Source organism: Octopus bimaculoides, chromosome 29 (genome assembly GCF_046866305.1).
Source record: "Octopus bimaculoides isolate indiv1 chromosome 29, ASM4686630v1, whole genome shotgun sequence".
Taxonomy (NCBI): Eukaryota; Metazoa; Mollusca; class Cephalopoda; order Octopoda; family Octopodidae; genus Octopus; species Octopus bimaculoides.
Window position 1 is genome coordinate 15,692,636 of NC_142956.1, and position 17,500 is coordinate 15,710,135.

Consider the following 17,500-nt stretch of genomic DNA (forward strand, 5'->3'; position numbering starts at 1 on the left):
ATGCTGGTGTATTTACGTCCCCGTAACTTATCGGTTCGGCAAAAAGAGACCGATAGAATAAGTACTAGGCTTACAAAGAATAAGTCCTGGGGTCGATTTGCTCGACTAAAGGCGTTGCCCCAGCATGGCCGCAGTCAAACGACTGAAACAAGTAAAAGAGTAAAGAGTATATATTCATCTCTCTCTCTTACACACACACACATCATCATCATAATCATTATTTAACATCTGTTTTCCATGCTGGCATGGGTTGGAAAAAGTGTAAATGAAGATAAATTTTTAATCTTCATAGTCATGTTCCTGGGTTGAAGTAGATGGGTTTCCAAGGAACATGGCGAGCTTTGTTTGATGGGGTTTTTTGTTGCATTTTTTCGTGATATATCTTAAAAATAGCAACACATAGCATCTCGAATGATACATTTACGTTTTCGTTGTCATAAGTGCGGAGTGGTCATAAGGTGAGGGAGAAGGTGTAGTGGACTAGCAATATATAGTAATGATGTTAGTATAACTGACCAAGCTAGGAATGTGAAAAATAGTCGTAGCAGAAGCTCTAATCACAGGAAAGCAACAGTAATTAACTCAGACGTAAGACTAGGAAGGGAAGACAAGAATGCAAGAAAGTGCAGGATCCAGAAAGTGCACGATCCATCAATGGGAATAGTGGAAATAACCTGGAACGTTATCAAGCATCGGTTGTCAAGCGATGATGGGGGGGGGGGGACAAACACAGACACACAAATATATATATATATATACATACGTATATACGACGGGCTTCTTTCAGTTTTCGCTCTACCAAATCCTCTCACAAGGCTTTGGTCGGCCCGAGGCTATAGTAGAATTCACTTGCCCAAGGTGCCACGCAGTGGGACTGAACCCAGAACTATGTGGTTGGTAAGGAAGCTACTTACCACACAGCCACATATATATACAAATATACGATGGGCTTCTTTCAGTTTCCGTCTACCAAATCCACTTGCCCAAGGTGCCACGCAGTGGGACTGAACCCTGAACTATGTGGTTGGTAAGCAAGCTACTTACCACACAGCCACATATATACGATGGGCTTCTTTCAGTTTCCGTCTACCAAATCCACTCACAAGGCTTTGGTCGGCGCGCGGCTATAGTAGAAGACACTTGCCCAAGGTGCCACGCAGTGGGACTGAACCCTGAACCATGTGGTTGGTAAGCAAGCTACTTACCACACACCCAGCCACTCTTGCGTCTTATTAGATTGGTTAACAGAGACAGGCCAATTCTAATTTATAAATCTGAATTTATTTAGTCTGGAACAAAAAGAAGACACACTAAACTTTTATAACGGTGTATAATTCTCATATTTTATCACATTTACTACGGAGATGTACTTGCATAGCAAGTGACCTGATCTGAGATCGTGTGCTGGAACGAAAACAATTGCAGTGTGGAAGGTGTTTATAAGCCATTTAAAATAACACACAAAGACCGTTAGATTCACTTCAACATTTAAATTTAATTTGTCAAAATATTTTCGTCGCTTTGAGACCATGACCTGTTCACTGACAAAATTCTGTATATTTTGACACAAATTAAATTTAAATGTTGAAGTGAATCTAACGGTTTTTGTGTGTTATTTTAAATGGCTTATAAACACCTTCCACGCTGCAATTGATCACATTTATTGATAATTGGTAGTTATTAAAGGCTGAAACTTTGGTTGCCTTAATTTCGGGAACACTCTGTATATATTTCTTCTCGTCTTATTTCAGATGTTTGTAGGCCATGCAGGACCAAAATGGAAACCAGCACAGTGAGCGAAGCGTGATCGCAGTGATTGGGACAGGTGACTTGGGCTGCGCACTCGCCCGTCGCCTCACATGCAGTGGTTATGCCGTAATTTTGGGAAGTCGATGTCCTTCTCGACGGAAGTTCAACGGATCGCGTCCAGTCCCAGACGTCGTGCAGTTCACCAGTGTTGAGAAATGCCTTGAAAACAGTGACGTGCGAGTCCTGTTCCTTGCGCTCCAGTTCCGTCACATGGTCTCCCTTCTTACTCCTTATAAGGACCTGCTCGGCGGCAAAGTTCTTGTCGATGTGTCGAATCGATCCCGGAAACCAAGTGGCGGTCAGCCATCAAATGCTGAAGTGTTAGCCGAACAGTTTCCGAATGCACACATTGTGAAAGGACTCAATACCCTGGCGCCAGACGTACTAGAAGGGCTTTCATCCGACGCCACGTCACGCACCACTGTATACCTAGCAGGCAACGATATCAACGCTGTCAACAAGGTCGGACGGGTCATTCGCCACATGGGATTCAGTCCAATATGCCGCGGGGACCTGACTACTGCACACGACATCGAGGCCCTCCCCCACATGTTCATGAAAGGCTGGGCCGTCCCAGCATGCATCACATGTTGCGTAGTTCTTCTTTGGTTCTCACTTCTTGTTTTCAACGAGGTCCGCAAACAGCGAGCGTCTCCAAGGCAGGTCTACCATTGGCAGAAAATTCCACTCAATCTCCTGAATGTTTTACTTGCGTTGTCCGCCATTAGTCTTCTTGCGCTAACGTATTTTCCGGGCTGCCTAGCTGCACTTGTCCAGTTGTGTTACGGAACCAAATATAAGCGTTTCCCTCCCTGGATGGACGAGTGGCTCAAATCTAGGAAGGTTCTTGGCCTCACCGCTATCCTCTTTGCGTTCTGGCATGTAGTTATCTCTTTGATTTTGGTGTCACCGTCCACTATGCCATTCCTATACTCCACTCAAGCAAGCAGCAGCAGTAGTAGTAGTGGCAGTAGCAGCAGGGGCAGCGACAGCAGCAGCTACCACAGCAACATCAACGACAACAATGTTCATAGTAGCAGTCAATACTACCCCCACTATACCTACAGCAATTACTACGCTACCGTGAATATCAACAACAGTAACAACAGCGACAGCAGCAACAACAATAAGAAAAACAACACCAACAACAACAACATTAACCACTACAAAAATGACAACAGCAACAACAACACTTATTACAACGAAAATGGCAACAACAGACACCACCACCAGCAAAAGCCACAATCGTTAACATTAACCAGCAGTGTTGGGCTTAGTGTTGGTATATTGTCGTTCATAACATTATCGGTGGTTGGAATCGTGACATTACCATCTGTGGGGTCACGCCTCAACTGGCGCGAGTGGCGTTTCTTCCAGAGTCACTTGGGCTACGCCACTCTCTTTCTTGCAGCGGCGCACGTGACGCTGCTTTTCGTGCCGTACTGGCAAGCCCTCGGTATGAACTTCTATGCGGAGAAGTCCTTCCTCTGTTGTCTGACCCCTTTCTTTGTCCTCTTCCTCAAACTACTCCTCATTCTGCCGCCGATTCATCGACGCATCGATGCCATACGGGGTGGGTGGGTGAGGAAGAAAAACCCGCCTAAGGTCACTTTGGAAGAAATGGAATTGCTTTGAGAGAGAAGTATTGAAGTTTGATTTGTGCAACCACACATGTATCCCATACATACATACATACATACATACAAGTTCAGGTTTATACCTGTAATTATTGGGGCCCTGGGATATGCAACACACTGCCTAAATACCAATCTTGAGAAATTAGTCTTCGCAAAACCAGAAAGGAGAAAGCTAATTCAAAGACTACAGATCCAATCCATCACTGGAACTGTAAAAATCTGTGAAACTTTCCAGAAGTTTATCATTTAAATATATATGCGCATGTCTAGATATGTAGCTATATACATGAGAATACATACATAAAACATACACATCTGCACATACATATAAACATATATACATACATACATACATACACACACACACACATACAAGCAAAAATGACCTGTTGTTCATGTTGAAATTCCAATGAAGGAACCTTGGATCTAGGTTAGAAACCGGTTCTTTCTCTATTGGCAAGAAATCTTGAAATAAACTGTATAATGACATACATACATATATATTTATACATACATATATATTTATACATACATATACACATATGAGGGGGTGCTGAAAAGTTCCTGGTTTTGTGTAAAAGAAAATACAGGAGGATCAGTTAATTATAACTTTATTCAACGTATTCCCCTTTCAGATTCACACACTTATTTGCAGTGGTCCCTCATGTTTTCTAAACCCTGTAAAAGAACTCGGAGGGTTGAACCTCCAACCAGGCCCTTCACAATACCCTTAAAACCAGGAACTTTTTAGCACCCCCTCATATATATTCATACACACACAAACATGAACATATGCACCTACATACATACATACATACATATATACACACATGAGGAGAGTGCTGTAAAGTCCCTGGCTGTGGGTAAAAGAAAATAGAGGAGGATCAGTTAATTATGATTTTATTCAACATATTCCACTCTAAGATTCACACACTCATTGCAGCGGTCCTTCAGTTTTTCTAAGCCCTATAAAAGAACTCGAAGGGTTAGGCCTTTTCAGTACCCCCTCGCATATATTCATACATAGACGTATGCATACACGAACACATACATACATACATACACACATACATATGCACACATATATATATATATATATATATAGACATTCATGCATATGTACATACATACATGTGTATACATGCACATACATACACATATATACATACATATATACATACAAACAAATAAGGATGAAAAGCAAAGTCGACCTCAGTGGAATTTGAACTCAGAACATAAAGACCAACAAGATGCTAGTAATTTTTTTGCCTGGCATGCTAACTATTCTACCAGCTCACCGAATTAAAAATAACAACATTATTGGTTTCAAATTTTGGCACAAGGCCAGCAATTGGAAGTGAGGGACAAGTCGATTACATTGACCTCAGTGTTCAAAAGGGACTTATTTTATTGACCACACACATACATACATACATACATACATACATACATATATACACACATATAAAAAAAAGGACTTAGAAATACTAAGAAAGAGCAGAATAAAATGAGACACATCATCTGAACCAAATCCATAAGTGGCACAGTGAACATTTGTAAGACATTTCAAAGATTCTTTGTGAGTTTTAACGCTGAAAAAAAAAGAAAAGAAAAGAAAAAAGCCACAAAAATATACAAAAGAAAAACAAGCAAAAAAAACCTACTCTGGTAATTTGAAAAATACTAGAATGAACAGTCAAAGAATTTAAAACCCGTTGTTGTGTTACAATTAATAAAACATCGTGTTCTAATTATCTCTGCTTACTTTAAAATGACAGCCAACACTCACTACTCCATGCTGAAGATAGGACCGTGAATGCCTAAATGTGTTGACTGACTTACAAACATTATTGCTTGAAAAACAAAGCATAATGGACTCTTAACCCTTTCCATACCAGCCAAGCTGAGTCTAGCCTTGGTCCTATGATGCAAAGTTCCTGTTTTAACCTTTTAGCATTTTAACTGGCCATATCCAACCTCTCACATTTACCCTCCAATATTATTCTGAAAATAAACTATGTCATTCAAACCTCAAAGCTACAATGTAATGCATGGCTAATCCAAATAAATTTGAATAAATAAACATTAAATTTCACAGAATAATCTGAACACCAAAGGGTTAATGTGATGCATGTTTAAACCTTCCATCAAAATTTCATGTTAATTTTTGTTGTAGATACCAGCTTAATCATAGCAAAGTGGAGGCATAATGACCCAGTGGTTAGGGCAGTGTTTATTGAGCGAAAACACTTGAAAGCTCCACGAGGCTCCGGCAGGGGATGGTGGCGAACCCTGCTGTACTTTTCCACCACAACTTTCTCTCACTCTTACTTCCTGTTTCTGTTGTGCCTGTAATTCAAAGGGTCAGCCTTGTCACACACTGTGTCACGCTGAATATCCCCCGAGAACTACGTTAAGGGTACACGTGTCTGTGGAGTGCTCAGCCACTTGCACGTTAATTTCACGTGATCAACTGGAACCCTCGATGTCGTAAGCGACGGAGTGCCAACAACAACAATCATAACAAAGTTATTTTACTAACTTCCTTGTAGTTTTCAAAATTAATTGAAACACAAACAGCATATCTGAACAACAAAAAGGTTAAAGTTATTTAAATTAAATCTTACTATTCTATATTTTGGGGATGAGGAATTATGTACATTATTTACATCAGATGGATAGCTGTCCTCATCTTGTATGTTGTTATCACAACGTTTCGGCTGATGTACCCTCAGATTCTAAGTTCAATCCCAGGCAGGGACTTGAAAAATATTTTCTGAAAAAAATGATATCAGCGACATTCCTTAGGAATGAGAACAGTATACCCCATTAGTCAAATAAAGGGTTGGGTTGCAAATTCCACCAGAACACCTGATGAAGGCTGGAGAGTACATCAGCTGAAACATTGTGATAGGAAGACCAAAGAGAAGAGTTATTCTGAGAAAGAGGAGAGATAAGCGAAGGGAGATAATAGAATGATACCTAATAGAATAAGGGTATGTGGAATTAAGTCCCTTAGATTTGTATTCGTCTGCTTTAAACATCTTCTCTCTAAAGGGGAGGGGGACCTCGATTCTTTTTTAATTGTTTTAATTATCTGCATGATTACCTTCAGCAATTTCCTTTCCATCGATTTAACGACGGTGATTTTGATTGCCTTTGAATTGTCTCGGTTTAAGTCCACCAAATAGGGAAATAATAATCGGTGAAGTTTATCTCTCAAAGATCTATCTGTTTACCTCTGTCTTTCTTTCTTTATTTTTTCTCTCTTTCTTTCTTTCTGTCTGTCGGCTGTCTGTATCTATCAATCTATCTGTCTGCCTGTCTGTTTGTCAGTCTGTCTGCCTACCTACCGGACTGCCTGCCTTTCCGTCTGCGTGCCTGCATGCCTGTCTGACTGTCTATACACACGAACACACACACACGAATATATGTATATACATATATATAAAACAAATAATAAATGAGTATGTGCATATATACGTACAGGTATGTGCATACGTACGTCTACCTGTATATATAGGTGCATATCTGGGTACAGGACATTGCAAACAAAACGTAGACAAGAAAATAATAATAACCAGAGTACATATATATATATATGTGTGTGTGTGTGTGTGTGTGTGTGTGTGTGTGTGTGTGTGTGTGTATGTGTGTGTGTGTGTCTATATATACACACACACGAATATATACATGTGTATGTGTGTGTGTGTGTGTATATACAATGATTGTGAATCTGAAAGATAGTATGATGTGTGTGTGTGTGTGTGTGCATACACACACACACACACACACATCATATTATTTATCAGATTCGCAATCATTGTGATAAAACAAACTTCGAAACAGCTGTGACTATCCCATGTCTTCGTTATTGTTGTCGCTTTGCTTAACCCAAGGTCTCCGCCGATCGAGAACATCTATGATTAAAGACGTTCCAGAAATGACCTACCATACTGTCTTTTGAGTAATACTTAGAGCTAATTCATCTAATATGTCTTTTCCTGAGATACTAAAGATCGATTTGAGAGTAATTTGGCTGCTATGTCTACCTCATCATACACATACACAGCAGAGGTGCGTGGCTTAGTGGTTAGGGTGTTGGACTCATGATCATAAGATTGTAGTTTCAATTCCTGGACCAGGCAATACATTGTGTTCTTGAGCAAAACACTTCATTTCACTCCAGAAACAGACTCTCTTCAATGCCTGGATGAGAAGGTGCATGGCTCAGTGGTTAGGGTGTTGGACTCATGATAGTAAGACTGCGGTTTCAATTCTTGGACCAGGCAATACATTGTGTTCTTGAGCAAAACACTTCATTTCACTCCAGAAACAGACTCTCTTCAATGCCTGGATGAGAAGGTGCATGGCTTAGTGGTTCGGGTGTTGGACTCATGATCGTAAGATTGTGGTTTCAATTCCTGGATAAAGCAATGCTTTGTGTTCTTGAGCAAAACACTTCATTTCACGTTACTCCGGTCCACTCAGCTGGCAAAAATGAGTTACCCTGCAAATGGATTGGCATCCTATCCAGGTGGGGAATATATACAACCATATAACTTCAGAAGATAACTTTACCTATACACACACACACACACACACATAATTAACCCAGTGATGCCTTATGGCTGTAGAACTGTTACAATTATTCCACAATATATAGAATTTCAGAATCTTAGACACTGATATTGCAAAAAGCTTGCAGGCTTATTAAAAATTCATTATTACGCATAGGCACAGGTGTAGCTGTGTGGTAAGAAGCTTGTTTCCCAACCACATGGGTCTTCTACTATAGCCTCAGACCGACCAAAGCTTGTGAGTGGATTTGGTAGACGGAAACTGAAAGAAGCCCGTCGTATATATGTATATGATGTGGATGTTTTGTTAGAAATAAACATTGCACATTTAGCCTTAAGAAACCCTCATACGGTGGTGTGTCTACGTCCCCGTAACTTCGTGGTTTGGAAAAAGAGACCGATAGAATAAGTACTGGGCTTACAAAGAATAAGTCCTGGGGTCGATTTGCTCGACTAAAGGCGGTGCTCCAGCATGGCCGCAGTCAACTGACTGAAACAAGTAAAAGAGTACATATATATATATATATATATATATATATATATATATATATATACAAACATACATATTTATATGTATACATATAGACATACAAAGATATATATATATATATATATATACACATACAAAGACATATATATACACATACATATATACATACAAGTAAAAGAGATAAAGGAGATAATATACACATAAATGAGATAAACGAGGTAATTGAGTAATTAAGAGTTCAATTGGATAATAGGTTGTTAAACTCCAACATGTTATTATATAACTGTAAATCTATGCGGAACCAATTTATATGTATATACATAATTGACTTAAACAGTCTCATAGACCAGCATACAAGGAATAAAAGCATGAAGTTTGCATACAGTTCAAATTTTATTGGTGTCAACAGCTGTTTCATTAGGATAAACATCATTGATTCTATAATTAAATAATTGTGGTACATAATTAAATTAAATTAATTTAAAATAAATTTAGAGGCCATGTTTACCCAAACCATCAGGCATATTATGTTATGTCAAGCAGAAAATCTTACATAGTGCAATTTAAATTGAAATTACATGACATATAACCAGTATTTAGAACTCTGTGTATCCTGGTATACTGAAAGAGAAAACTGCAAAGAGAACTCTTGTATTATTGTCCAAGTTTCCATTCATTGGTCTGCATTATTACAAAGAACATAGCGAATGTTCATACTAATATGAATCTCTGACGAAGTGTGCGTTTAGAAAATCTACCAGGTGAAGATTGCATAATTCAATTGTAATCTTCACAGAGACATGTAAGATAACATAATTATATGGATCGTGACTCTGGAGTTTTGCTTTTACTTTTATGTACTCTGTGGTCTTTCTAACAATGAAGACCAAACTTCACAGAGTTTGTTCAGACTTACATGAACCACTGATGAAGTATGAATTTCAAAAATTTAACAGACAAGATTGTGTAATTCAATCATAATCTTCACAGAAACATGTGTAAGATAACATAATTAAGTAGGTTATGACTTTGGAGTTTTGCTTTTTCCTAAATGTACTCTGTGAGCTTTCAAACAATGGGGCCCAGTGAATGGAAATTTTGTCTCCCTGAAAGCATTTGTTGGCCTAAAGGTTAGTGTAGAAGACATATACCCTAGGTTCCACATCGTGGGACTGAACCCAAAGCGAACTTCTTCACCACTCAGCCTTTGTCCTATAGAACAATGCCAACTCTTCTACTTTCACTGGGCTACTACTGTCTTTGCTGGAATATTCCACCTATATTCTTCATCTCTAAAGGTGTGTGCCTGTTCCATTCTGTGTCCTTGTCAGGATATATCTATCTGGAGATACAACTGAAAATTGTCTTGGCAACATTGTTATTTAGAAAGGTAAGGCTAAGTCTTGTATTCAAATATGTAAGTTGTTCTCTTTCTGTTTTTAATTTTAGAGCAAATTTTAATTGGCCACTTTCTTGGGAGCAAAGTTATGAAGAAAGCTATCTTGTTTTGTTCATCATGCTTTAAATCTCAAAAGATCTTGCACATTTTTATAGTCCCAGATATGTATGTATGTATGTATGTACTTAAGCAAGCTGCGTGAAAGCGCACGGCTCGTATAGTGAATGGGTAAAGCTTGGTCTGCAATGTTTGCACTCATGTATGCTTGTCAAGAGCAGGGCTCATTAGCCACCAACGGAGCCGCAAATGCAAAATATAAGTTAGTCCTAGAGCGCACAATTGTTCCTGAAGGTCGGCAATGGTCTTCCTCGGTCACGAGTGGACAGCCATCATGTATGTATGTATGTATGTATGTATGTATGTATCTTTGTATCAATGTATTTTCTTGACATGAAACCAATGGTAGTCGCAAAGCACAAATAAAGAATTTGTATCCAACAATGCAGTGTTAAACACTCACTCTCATTGATCAACATTTACACACACATGTATGTATGTATCTTTTCTTTCTCTTTTTAATTGAGAGTAAATTTTGGCTGGCCACGTGCTTGGTGGCAAGGTTGTGGAGAAAAGTATGTTGTTTTGTTCATCATCTTCTAAGTCGTAGGAAGGTGTTGCAGGTTTTTATACTTCCAGATATTGTGATTGTTTGTAGCATATGAATTAAGGATTTGCATTCCCTCCCCAGTGAGCCAGTAGTACCTTGATGACATTTCTGGGCAGCTGTTGACCACAGAAATGTGACACAATCTACACTTTTGGTGACATCATGGCACTCCAAGGGTTCCACCGTCTTTGTTTATATATATATATATATATATATATATATATTTTTTAATTTTTCTCTTTTTTCTTTTAAAATTTGGAGTAAATTCTGACCAGTCAACCAATGCTTAACAAGGTTGTGAAGGAAAGTACTTTGTTTTAACCATCATCCTTTTAATTTTAAGAAAGTCTTGCAGATTTTTATGTTTCCAGATATGATAATTTGTAGTTTATGTATGAATATGTATATCTTCTCTTTCTCTTTTTTAATTGACTAAATTTTGACTGGCCCCCGACTTGGTAGCAAGGTTGTGAAGGAAAGTATTTTGTTTTAACCATCAACCTTTAAATTTTAAGAAAGTCTTGCAGATTTTTATGTTTCCAGATATGATAATTTGCAGTTTATGTATGAATATGTATATCTTCTCTTTCTCTTTTTTAATTTAGACTAAATTTTGACTGGCCCCCGACTTGGTAGCAAGGTTGTGAATAAAAATATCTTGTTTAAACCATCCTCCTTTAAATCTTAAAAAGGTCTTAGAGATTTTTATAGCCCTGGATATCACGATCACTTGTAGCATATGAATTAAGGAATTGCATTCCCTACCCAAGATCCCAAGCTGAGCCATTCTTTGCTCCAGACAGGTCGGTTTGTATTCTGTTACTCCAATAATAATAGGTATGAAGCTGAAAGTGCATCTTGGGTACTGGATCAGCAAACACCTCATCAATGGTCCATAGATGGTCTCTTTCTTTTGTATTTTTCTAACCACATTCGTGTCCAGAGGGTAGCTGATTTCCACAACAGAACATAGCTTTTCCTTGTGTTCCCATACAACAATATCTGACCGGTTGTGGTTTAACTTGGTGGCTATTTCAGTTTCTGAGTCCCACCAGTATTCTTTGGACCCATTGGTCTCAATATGGTCAACTCTGTCTGTTGGTATTTTCTTTATGTATGTATGTATGTCATTATTCAGTTTATTTCAAAATTTCTTGCCAATAGAGAAAGAACAGGTTTCAACATCAACAACAGGGTATGTATGTATGTATGTATGTATGTATGTATGTATGTATGTATGTATGTATTTATGTATGTATGTATGCATATATGTATGTATGTATGTATGTGTGTGTGTGTATGTATGTAGTATGTATGTATGTATGTATGTGTATGTGTGTGTATGTATGTGTGTATGTATGTATTTATGTATATATGTATACATAGATATACAGTCTCTATAAATTACCTTTACAATTGGAAGTTTTGAAATGTGGAAGTTGTAAAGATAATATATGGACACCCTGTACACACACACACAGACACAAACGTGGTATTCAGCTTTAGGAACCCCCACCAAGTCCCTTTACACATGGGTAATTTGTTGAAAGGGGTTCACTTCGTCGACCTTCATGTCAGTGTAGCGGGAGAGGAAGGGGCAGAAGACGGACAGGCTGGTTCCCGTGATTGCTAACATGTAGCTCCATCCCATGTGGCAGTCTCCGGACCAGAAGTAGCTGCCGCCGCTCGGTCGTCCGCAGTGGAACTCGGAGAAAGCGGAAGACAGGACGATGGGGTAGAGTAAAAGGCCGGCGACCAGTAAACAGACTGAAATGAGAAAAAAAACAGGAAAAAAAAAAAAATTTCATCATCATCATCATAATTGTTGTCATCATAACTATCATCGCTATTGCTTCCACTTTGTCGTCGTCGTCATCACCATAGTCATCATCATCATCATTGTCAGTGGAGATGAAAACGTCAGGTTGGTCACTGTCGGAACGACTTTTGATCAACGCTCTGCTCACTCAGCACTGGTGTAGGGTTACAGAACAACATTATAACCACAAATATTAACTCCTATACTCTCTCTTTTACTCTTTTACTTGTTTCAGTCATTTGACTGCGGCCATGCTGGAGCACCGCCTTTAGTTGAGCAAATCGCCCCCAGGACTTATTCTTTGTAAGCCTAGTACTTATTCTATCGGCTTCTTTTTGCCGAACCGCTAAATTACGGGGACGTAAACACACCAGCATCGGTTGTCAAGCGATGTTGGGTGGGGGGACAAACACAGACACACAAACATACATACATACATATACATACATATATATATATATATATATATATATATATAGTTGTTGTATACTGTCAATTTAATGTCACAGTCCCAATAAGGGAATATACTACTGTTGTTTAGCCCTAGGAAGCTGGATCGCTTCCTGTCGGCCTTGACAAATTTACTGTGTCCTTATGTTTGCGAGGGGGAGACAAACTCCTCCACCCAGCCTAGTCAGCATTCAGGGACATGTTTCTGAGTCTTTGCTCGTCATCAGCCTGAAGTAGCATGACCAGCTGATATATATATACATATATATACGACGGGCTTCTTTCAGTTTCCGTCTACCAAATCCACTCACATTATCAAGTTTCTATTACATGGTTGTGTGGTTTAAGAAGCTTGATTTCCAACCATGTTGTTTTGACTTTAGTCCGTCTTCATGGAACCTTGGACAAGTGTCTTCTACTGTAACCATAAAATGACCAGAGAATCATTCTAAAAATTTCCCGTGATCAGGGTGCTTTTACAGAGTGCAAAAAGTGAAAATTTCAGATACAATCTTTGTGGCTGCAAATTAACTTTGAAAAATATTGGTGGTGGTGGTGGTGGTGGTGGTGGTTTTGGGAGAACAAATACAGAGACACACACACACATACATACATACATTCATACATATATACATACATTCGTACATACATACATACATTCGTACATACATGCATACACATACAAACATACGATAGGCTTCTTTCATTTTATGACTCCCAAGGCTTTGGTCAGCCAAAGGCTATAGTAGAAGACGTTTGCCCAAGGTGCCACTGCGTGGAACTGAACCCGGAACTGTGGTTGGGAAGCAAACTTTTTATTACACAGTCACCACGCCTTCACCTGTGTGTGTGTGTGTGTGTGTGTTCTTCTCCTCCTGCTTCTTATTCTTAACACTGATATAAATCGAAAGATAATTTTTTATTTGTATGTTAAGAAATAGGAAAAGGCATTAAAAGATAAGAAAAGGAAAAACGAAAGGAAAAGAAAGAAAGAGAGACAGACAGAAAGAAAGACAGACAGACGGAAAGAAAACAAAGAAACAAGATGCCTCTTTGTTCTTTGATATAACAAAACATTTTTCCTCAATAAAACCAGATAAATCTCTTCAATAAGCAAAGCTATACCCTATCTGCTATCTTTCAATTAAAAAGCATCGTAAAATCTCTCCTATCAGCTCCTTAAATAAGTGCGTTTGTTCTGTCATTCAGAAACAATTTGCAAACGGACGGATTCTAAAATGGCGGCGACATCAAACGACGTTCGTCTCGGCAGACGATCATATCTGTCATCATTTGTCAATTTGTTTTTGGTTTTATCTCAACACATGTGTTGATACACGGCACGTATGCATTGCTTCTTTCGGCCTGACACACACACACACACACACACACAGAGGTAGACACATGTCTTTTACTTTTTGTTTCAGTCATTAGACTGTGGTCATGCTGGGGCAATGCCTTGAAGAACTTGTAGCCGATTGAATTGATCCCAGCCCGTTCTTTTTTCTTTTCTGCTTTTGTTTTAAGCCTGGTATTTATTCTATCGGCGTCCTTTCGCCGAGCCGCTAGATTACGGGGACGTAAACACACCAACAGCGGTTGTCAAGCGGTGGCTGGGGACAAACCCAGACACATACATACATACATACATACATATATATATAGGCGCAGGAGTGGCTGTGTGATAAGTAGCTTGCTTATGAACCACATGGTTCCGGGTTCAGTCCCACTGCGTGGCACCTTGGGCAAGTGTCTTCTACTATAGCCTCGGGCCGACCAAAGCTTTCTGAGTGGATTTGGTAGACGGAAACTGAAAAAAGGCCGTCGTATATATGTATATATGTGTGTATATATGTTTGTCCCCGCAACATCGCTTGACAACCGATGCTGGTGTGTTTACGTCCCCGTAACTTAGCGGTTCGGCAAAAGGAGGCCGATAGAATAAGTACTAGGCTTACAAAGAATAAGTCCTGGGGGCGATTTGCTCGACTAAAAGGCGGTGCTCCAGCATGGCCACAGTCAAATGACTGAAACAAGTAAATGAGAGTAAAGAAATTGAGGCGGGCTTGGTGACAGGGTGCATTGTTGTCGTGAAGAATCTAATTCTTCGCACTCCACAGATCTGGTTGCTTTCGCCAAATTCTTCAAAACGTTGTGGTAGGACTCTTGCTTGACAGCCTGGCCCATGGGTGACGAATTTCCGAGGCACGATATCACACTTCTGTGGATGGTGTTCGTGCAGGTCTTCCAGATTTGCTCATCATCTTCCAGAGACGTTCTTCCGCTTTCGAAATGCCCGTGCCACTTGAAACATTGCGTACGACCCATTGCCTCGTCGCTGTAAGATTCCCATAGCATGCTCAATGTCTTTAGAGCAGACTTCCAAAGTTAAACACCAAAATTTTCACGTTGGCCCTGTGTTCCTGTCCATGACAAAAATCGCAGACTACAGCAGACACATGATCGCAGAAACACAAATTTCACAACTCGTGAAGTAAATATAGCGATGTCACACAACACACTGCCTCATGAAGGTCTCTGTTCGCTCTCACTGTGCATGCAACCATGTGCTGCCACCTGTTGGCACGCTACAGAACTAGTCCAGGTACATTTCGATTATACCTCGTATGTGCGCTCGCACACATACTCATAACATATATATATCTTGTGCGTATACATACATACATACATACATGTGTGTGTATACATACATACACACACGTATATATATGTGTGTGTGTGTGTGTGTGTGTGTGTGTGTGTGTGTGTGTGTGTGTGTATATATATATATATATATATATATATATATATATACACACACACATATATATATATGTATATACATACATATATATATCTTGTCTGTATACATACATACATGTGTATATATATATATGTTGTTGTACTTGGGGATGGTCATATATATATATATATATATATATATATATATATATATCCTGTTCTGCATAGCATTGTTTCCTGACACTGTTTAAAATTCTGCCAACGTTTACACAGTCCCAGGCAACCATGTTGGACAAATCCAGTTTGTTAAAACCTCGGAAATCCTCCAATTATCGGACAATCACGGTGTCTCTGAGGACAGTACAGCTGCCGTAGTAACGCCGGCTTGTCGGACACTGTCTCACTGTCCATTTTTAAACACTGTTGTTGTAGTTTTGTTGTTGTTTTCGCTGCTGTTATTGGTGTTGGTGGTGGTGTTGATGGTGTTGTTGTTGTTTTTGATGGTTGTTATGGTGGTGGTGCTGCTGCTACAGTTGTTGCTGTTGTTTTGATGGTATTGGTGGTGGTGGTGGTGGTGGTAGTATTGATGGTGATGGTGGTAGTGGTGGCGGTATTGGTGGTGGTGGCGACGGTGGTGGTGGTATTGGTGGTGGTGGTTTTATTGGTGTTGGTGGCGGTGGTGGTAGTAGTGGTGGTGGTGGTGTTGGTGGTATTGGTGGTGGTGGCGGTGGTGGTATTGGTGGTGGTGGTTTTATTGGTGGTGGTAGTATTGGTGGTGGTGGTGGTGGTGGTATTGTTGGTGGTGGTGGTGGTTTACTGGTGCTGTTGATGTTGTAGTTGCCGTTATTAAGCTCCAAGTCCTTTCTGATGGAACTGAGATCTCTGACGAAAGCTGTTCCAACCAGGACCATCCAACCTTTCATTCAGTCATGGTGTACCTAGGACTACATTATATAAAGTGCCGTTGTTGTTCTTCTTCTTCTTGACCTATCATCAATGACATTCTAGCTGTGGCTATGGACATGATTTTCGTTTAACCCTAGGTCAGTCCCGATCCAGCAGACCTCCGATCAAAGATGTTCTACCTCTGACCACCCTTTCTTTCATTCAGACATAGTGTATCTAGGACTACATTATCTAATGTACAGTAGGCGTAGGAGTGGCTGTGTGGTAAGTAGCTTGCTTACCAACCACATGGTTCCGGGTTCAGTCCCACTGTGTGGCACCTTGGGCAAGTGTCTTCTACTATAGCCTCGGGCCGACCAAAACCTTGTGAGTGGATTTGCTAGGCGGAAACTGAAAGAAGCCCGCCGTATATATATATATATATATATATGTATGTGTGTGTGTATGTTTGTGTGTCTGTGTATGTCCCCCCAACATCGCTTGACAACTGATACTGGTGTGCCCCGTAACTTAGCGGTTCGACAAAAAGAGACCGATAGAATAAGTACTAGGCTTACAAAGAATAAGTCCTGGGGCGATTTGCTCAACTAAAGGCGGTGCTCCAGCATGGCCACAGTCAAATGACTGAAACAAGTAAAAGAGTAAAATGTAAGAATAGTAAAGCCAGAAAAGAAAAAAAGAGCTATTCTCCATGGGATGTTAGTGATGGGTAAAGCATACAGCCTATGTCTGTATTGTTCTCTAGTTCAAACAGGGACATGACCATGTTGCCAGAGTGAATTTTTACTCATGGGGGCAGGAGCTGAAAGTTTCTCTTTTGCACTCTGATCATGTGAAACTTTTAGAATGATTCTAGAAAATACTTGCCCAAGATTCCATGTAGAAGGACTAAACCTGAAACCATCGTTGCAAAGCAAGCTTTTTAAACCACAGAGCCATGTGACAGACATTCAATGATATACGTGCAGTAAATTTAAATAAAAACAGAATGATTTTTATAA

General features: G+C 39.6%; 2 protein-coding genes across 3 annotated transcripts in view; one reads left to right on the forward strand and one right to left on the reverse strand.

Annotated features, from left to right (window-relative positions):
• The first annotated feature begins 1,656 nt into the window (after positions 1-1,656).
• On the forward strand, positions 1,657-5,555 carry LOC106871541 (metalloreductase STEAP4). The gene has a single exon (XM_014918043.3). The coding sequence runs from the start codon at positions 1,765-1,767 to the stop codon at positions 3,442-3,444; it is 1,680 nt and encodes a 559-aa protein (XP_014773529.2). The 5' UTR covers positions 1,657-1,764; the 3' UTR covers positions 3,445-5,555.
• Positions 5,556-8,900: 3,345 nt separating this feature from the next.
• LOC106871538 (uncharacterized) overlaps positions 8,901-17,500 on the reverse strand; it is a 33,632-nt gene continuing 25,032 nt past the window's right edge. The window contains exon 2 of one of the 2 annotated variants that reach the window (XM_089345661.1): positions 8,901-12,349. In XM_089345661.1, coding sequence (XP_089201787.1) covers positions 12,108-12,349 — 242 coding nt within the window. In that variant the 3' untranslated portion in view covers positions 8,901-12,107. The remainder of the gene's footprint in view (positions 12,350-17,500) is intronic. The other variant, XR_016239099.1, reaches the window with a different exon arrangement.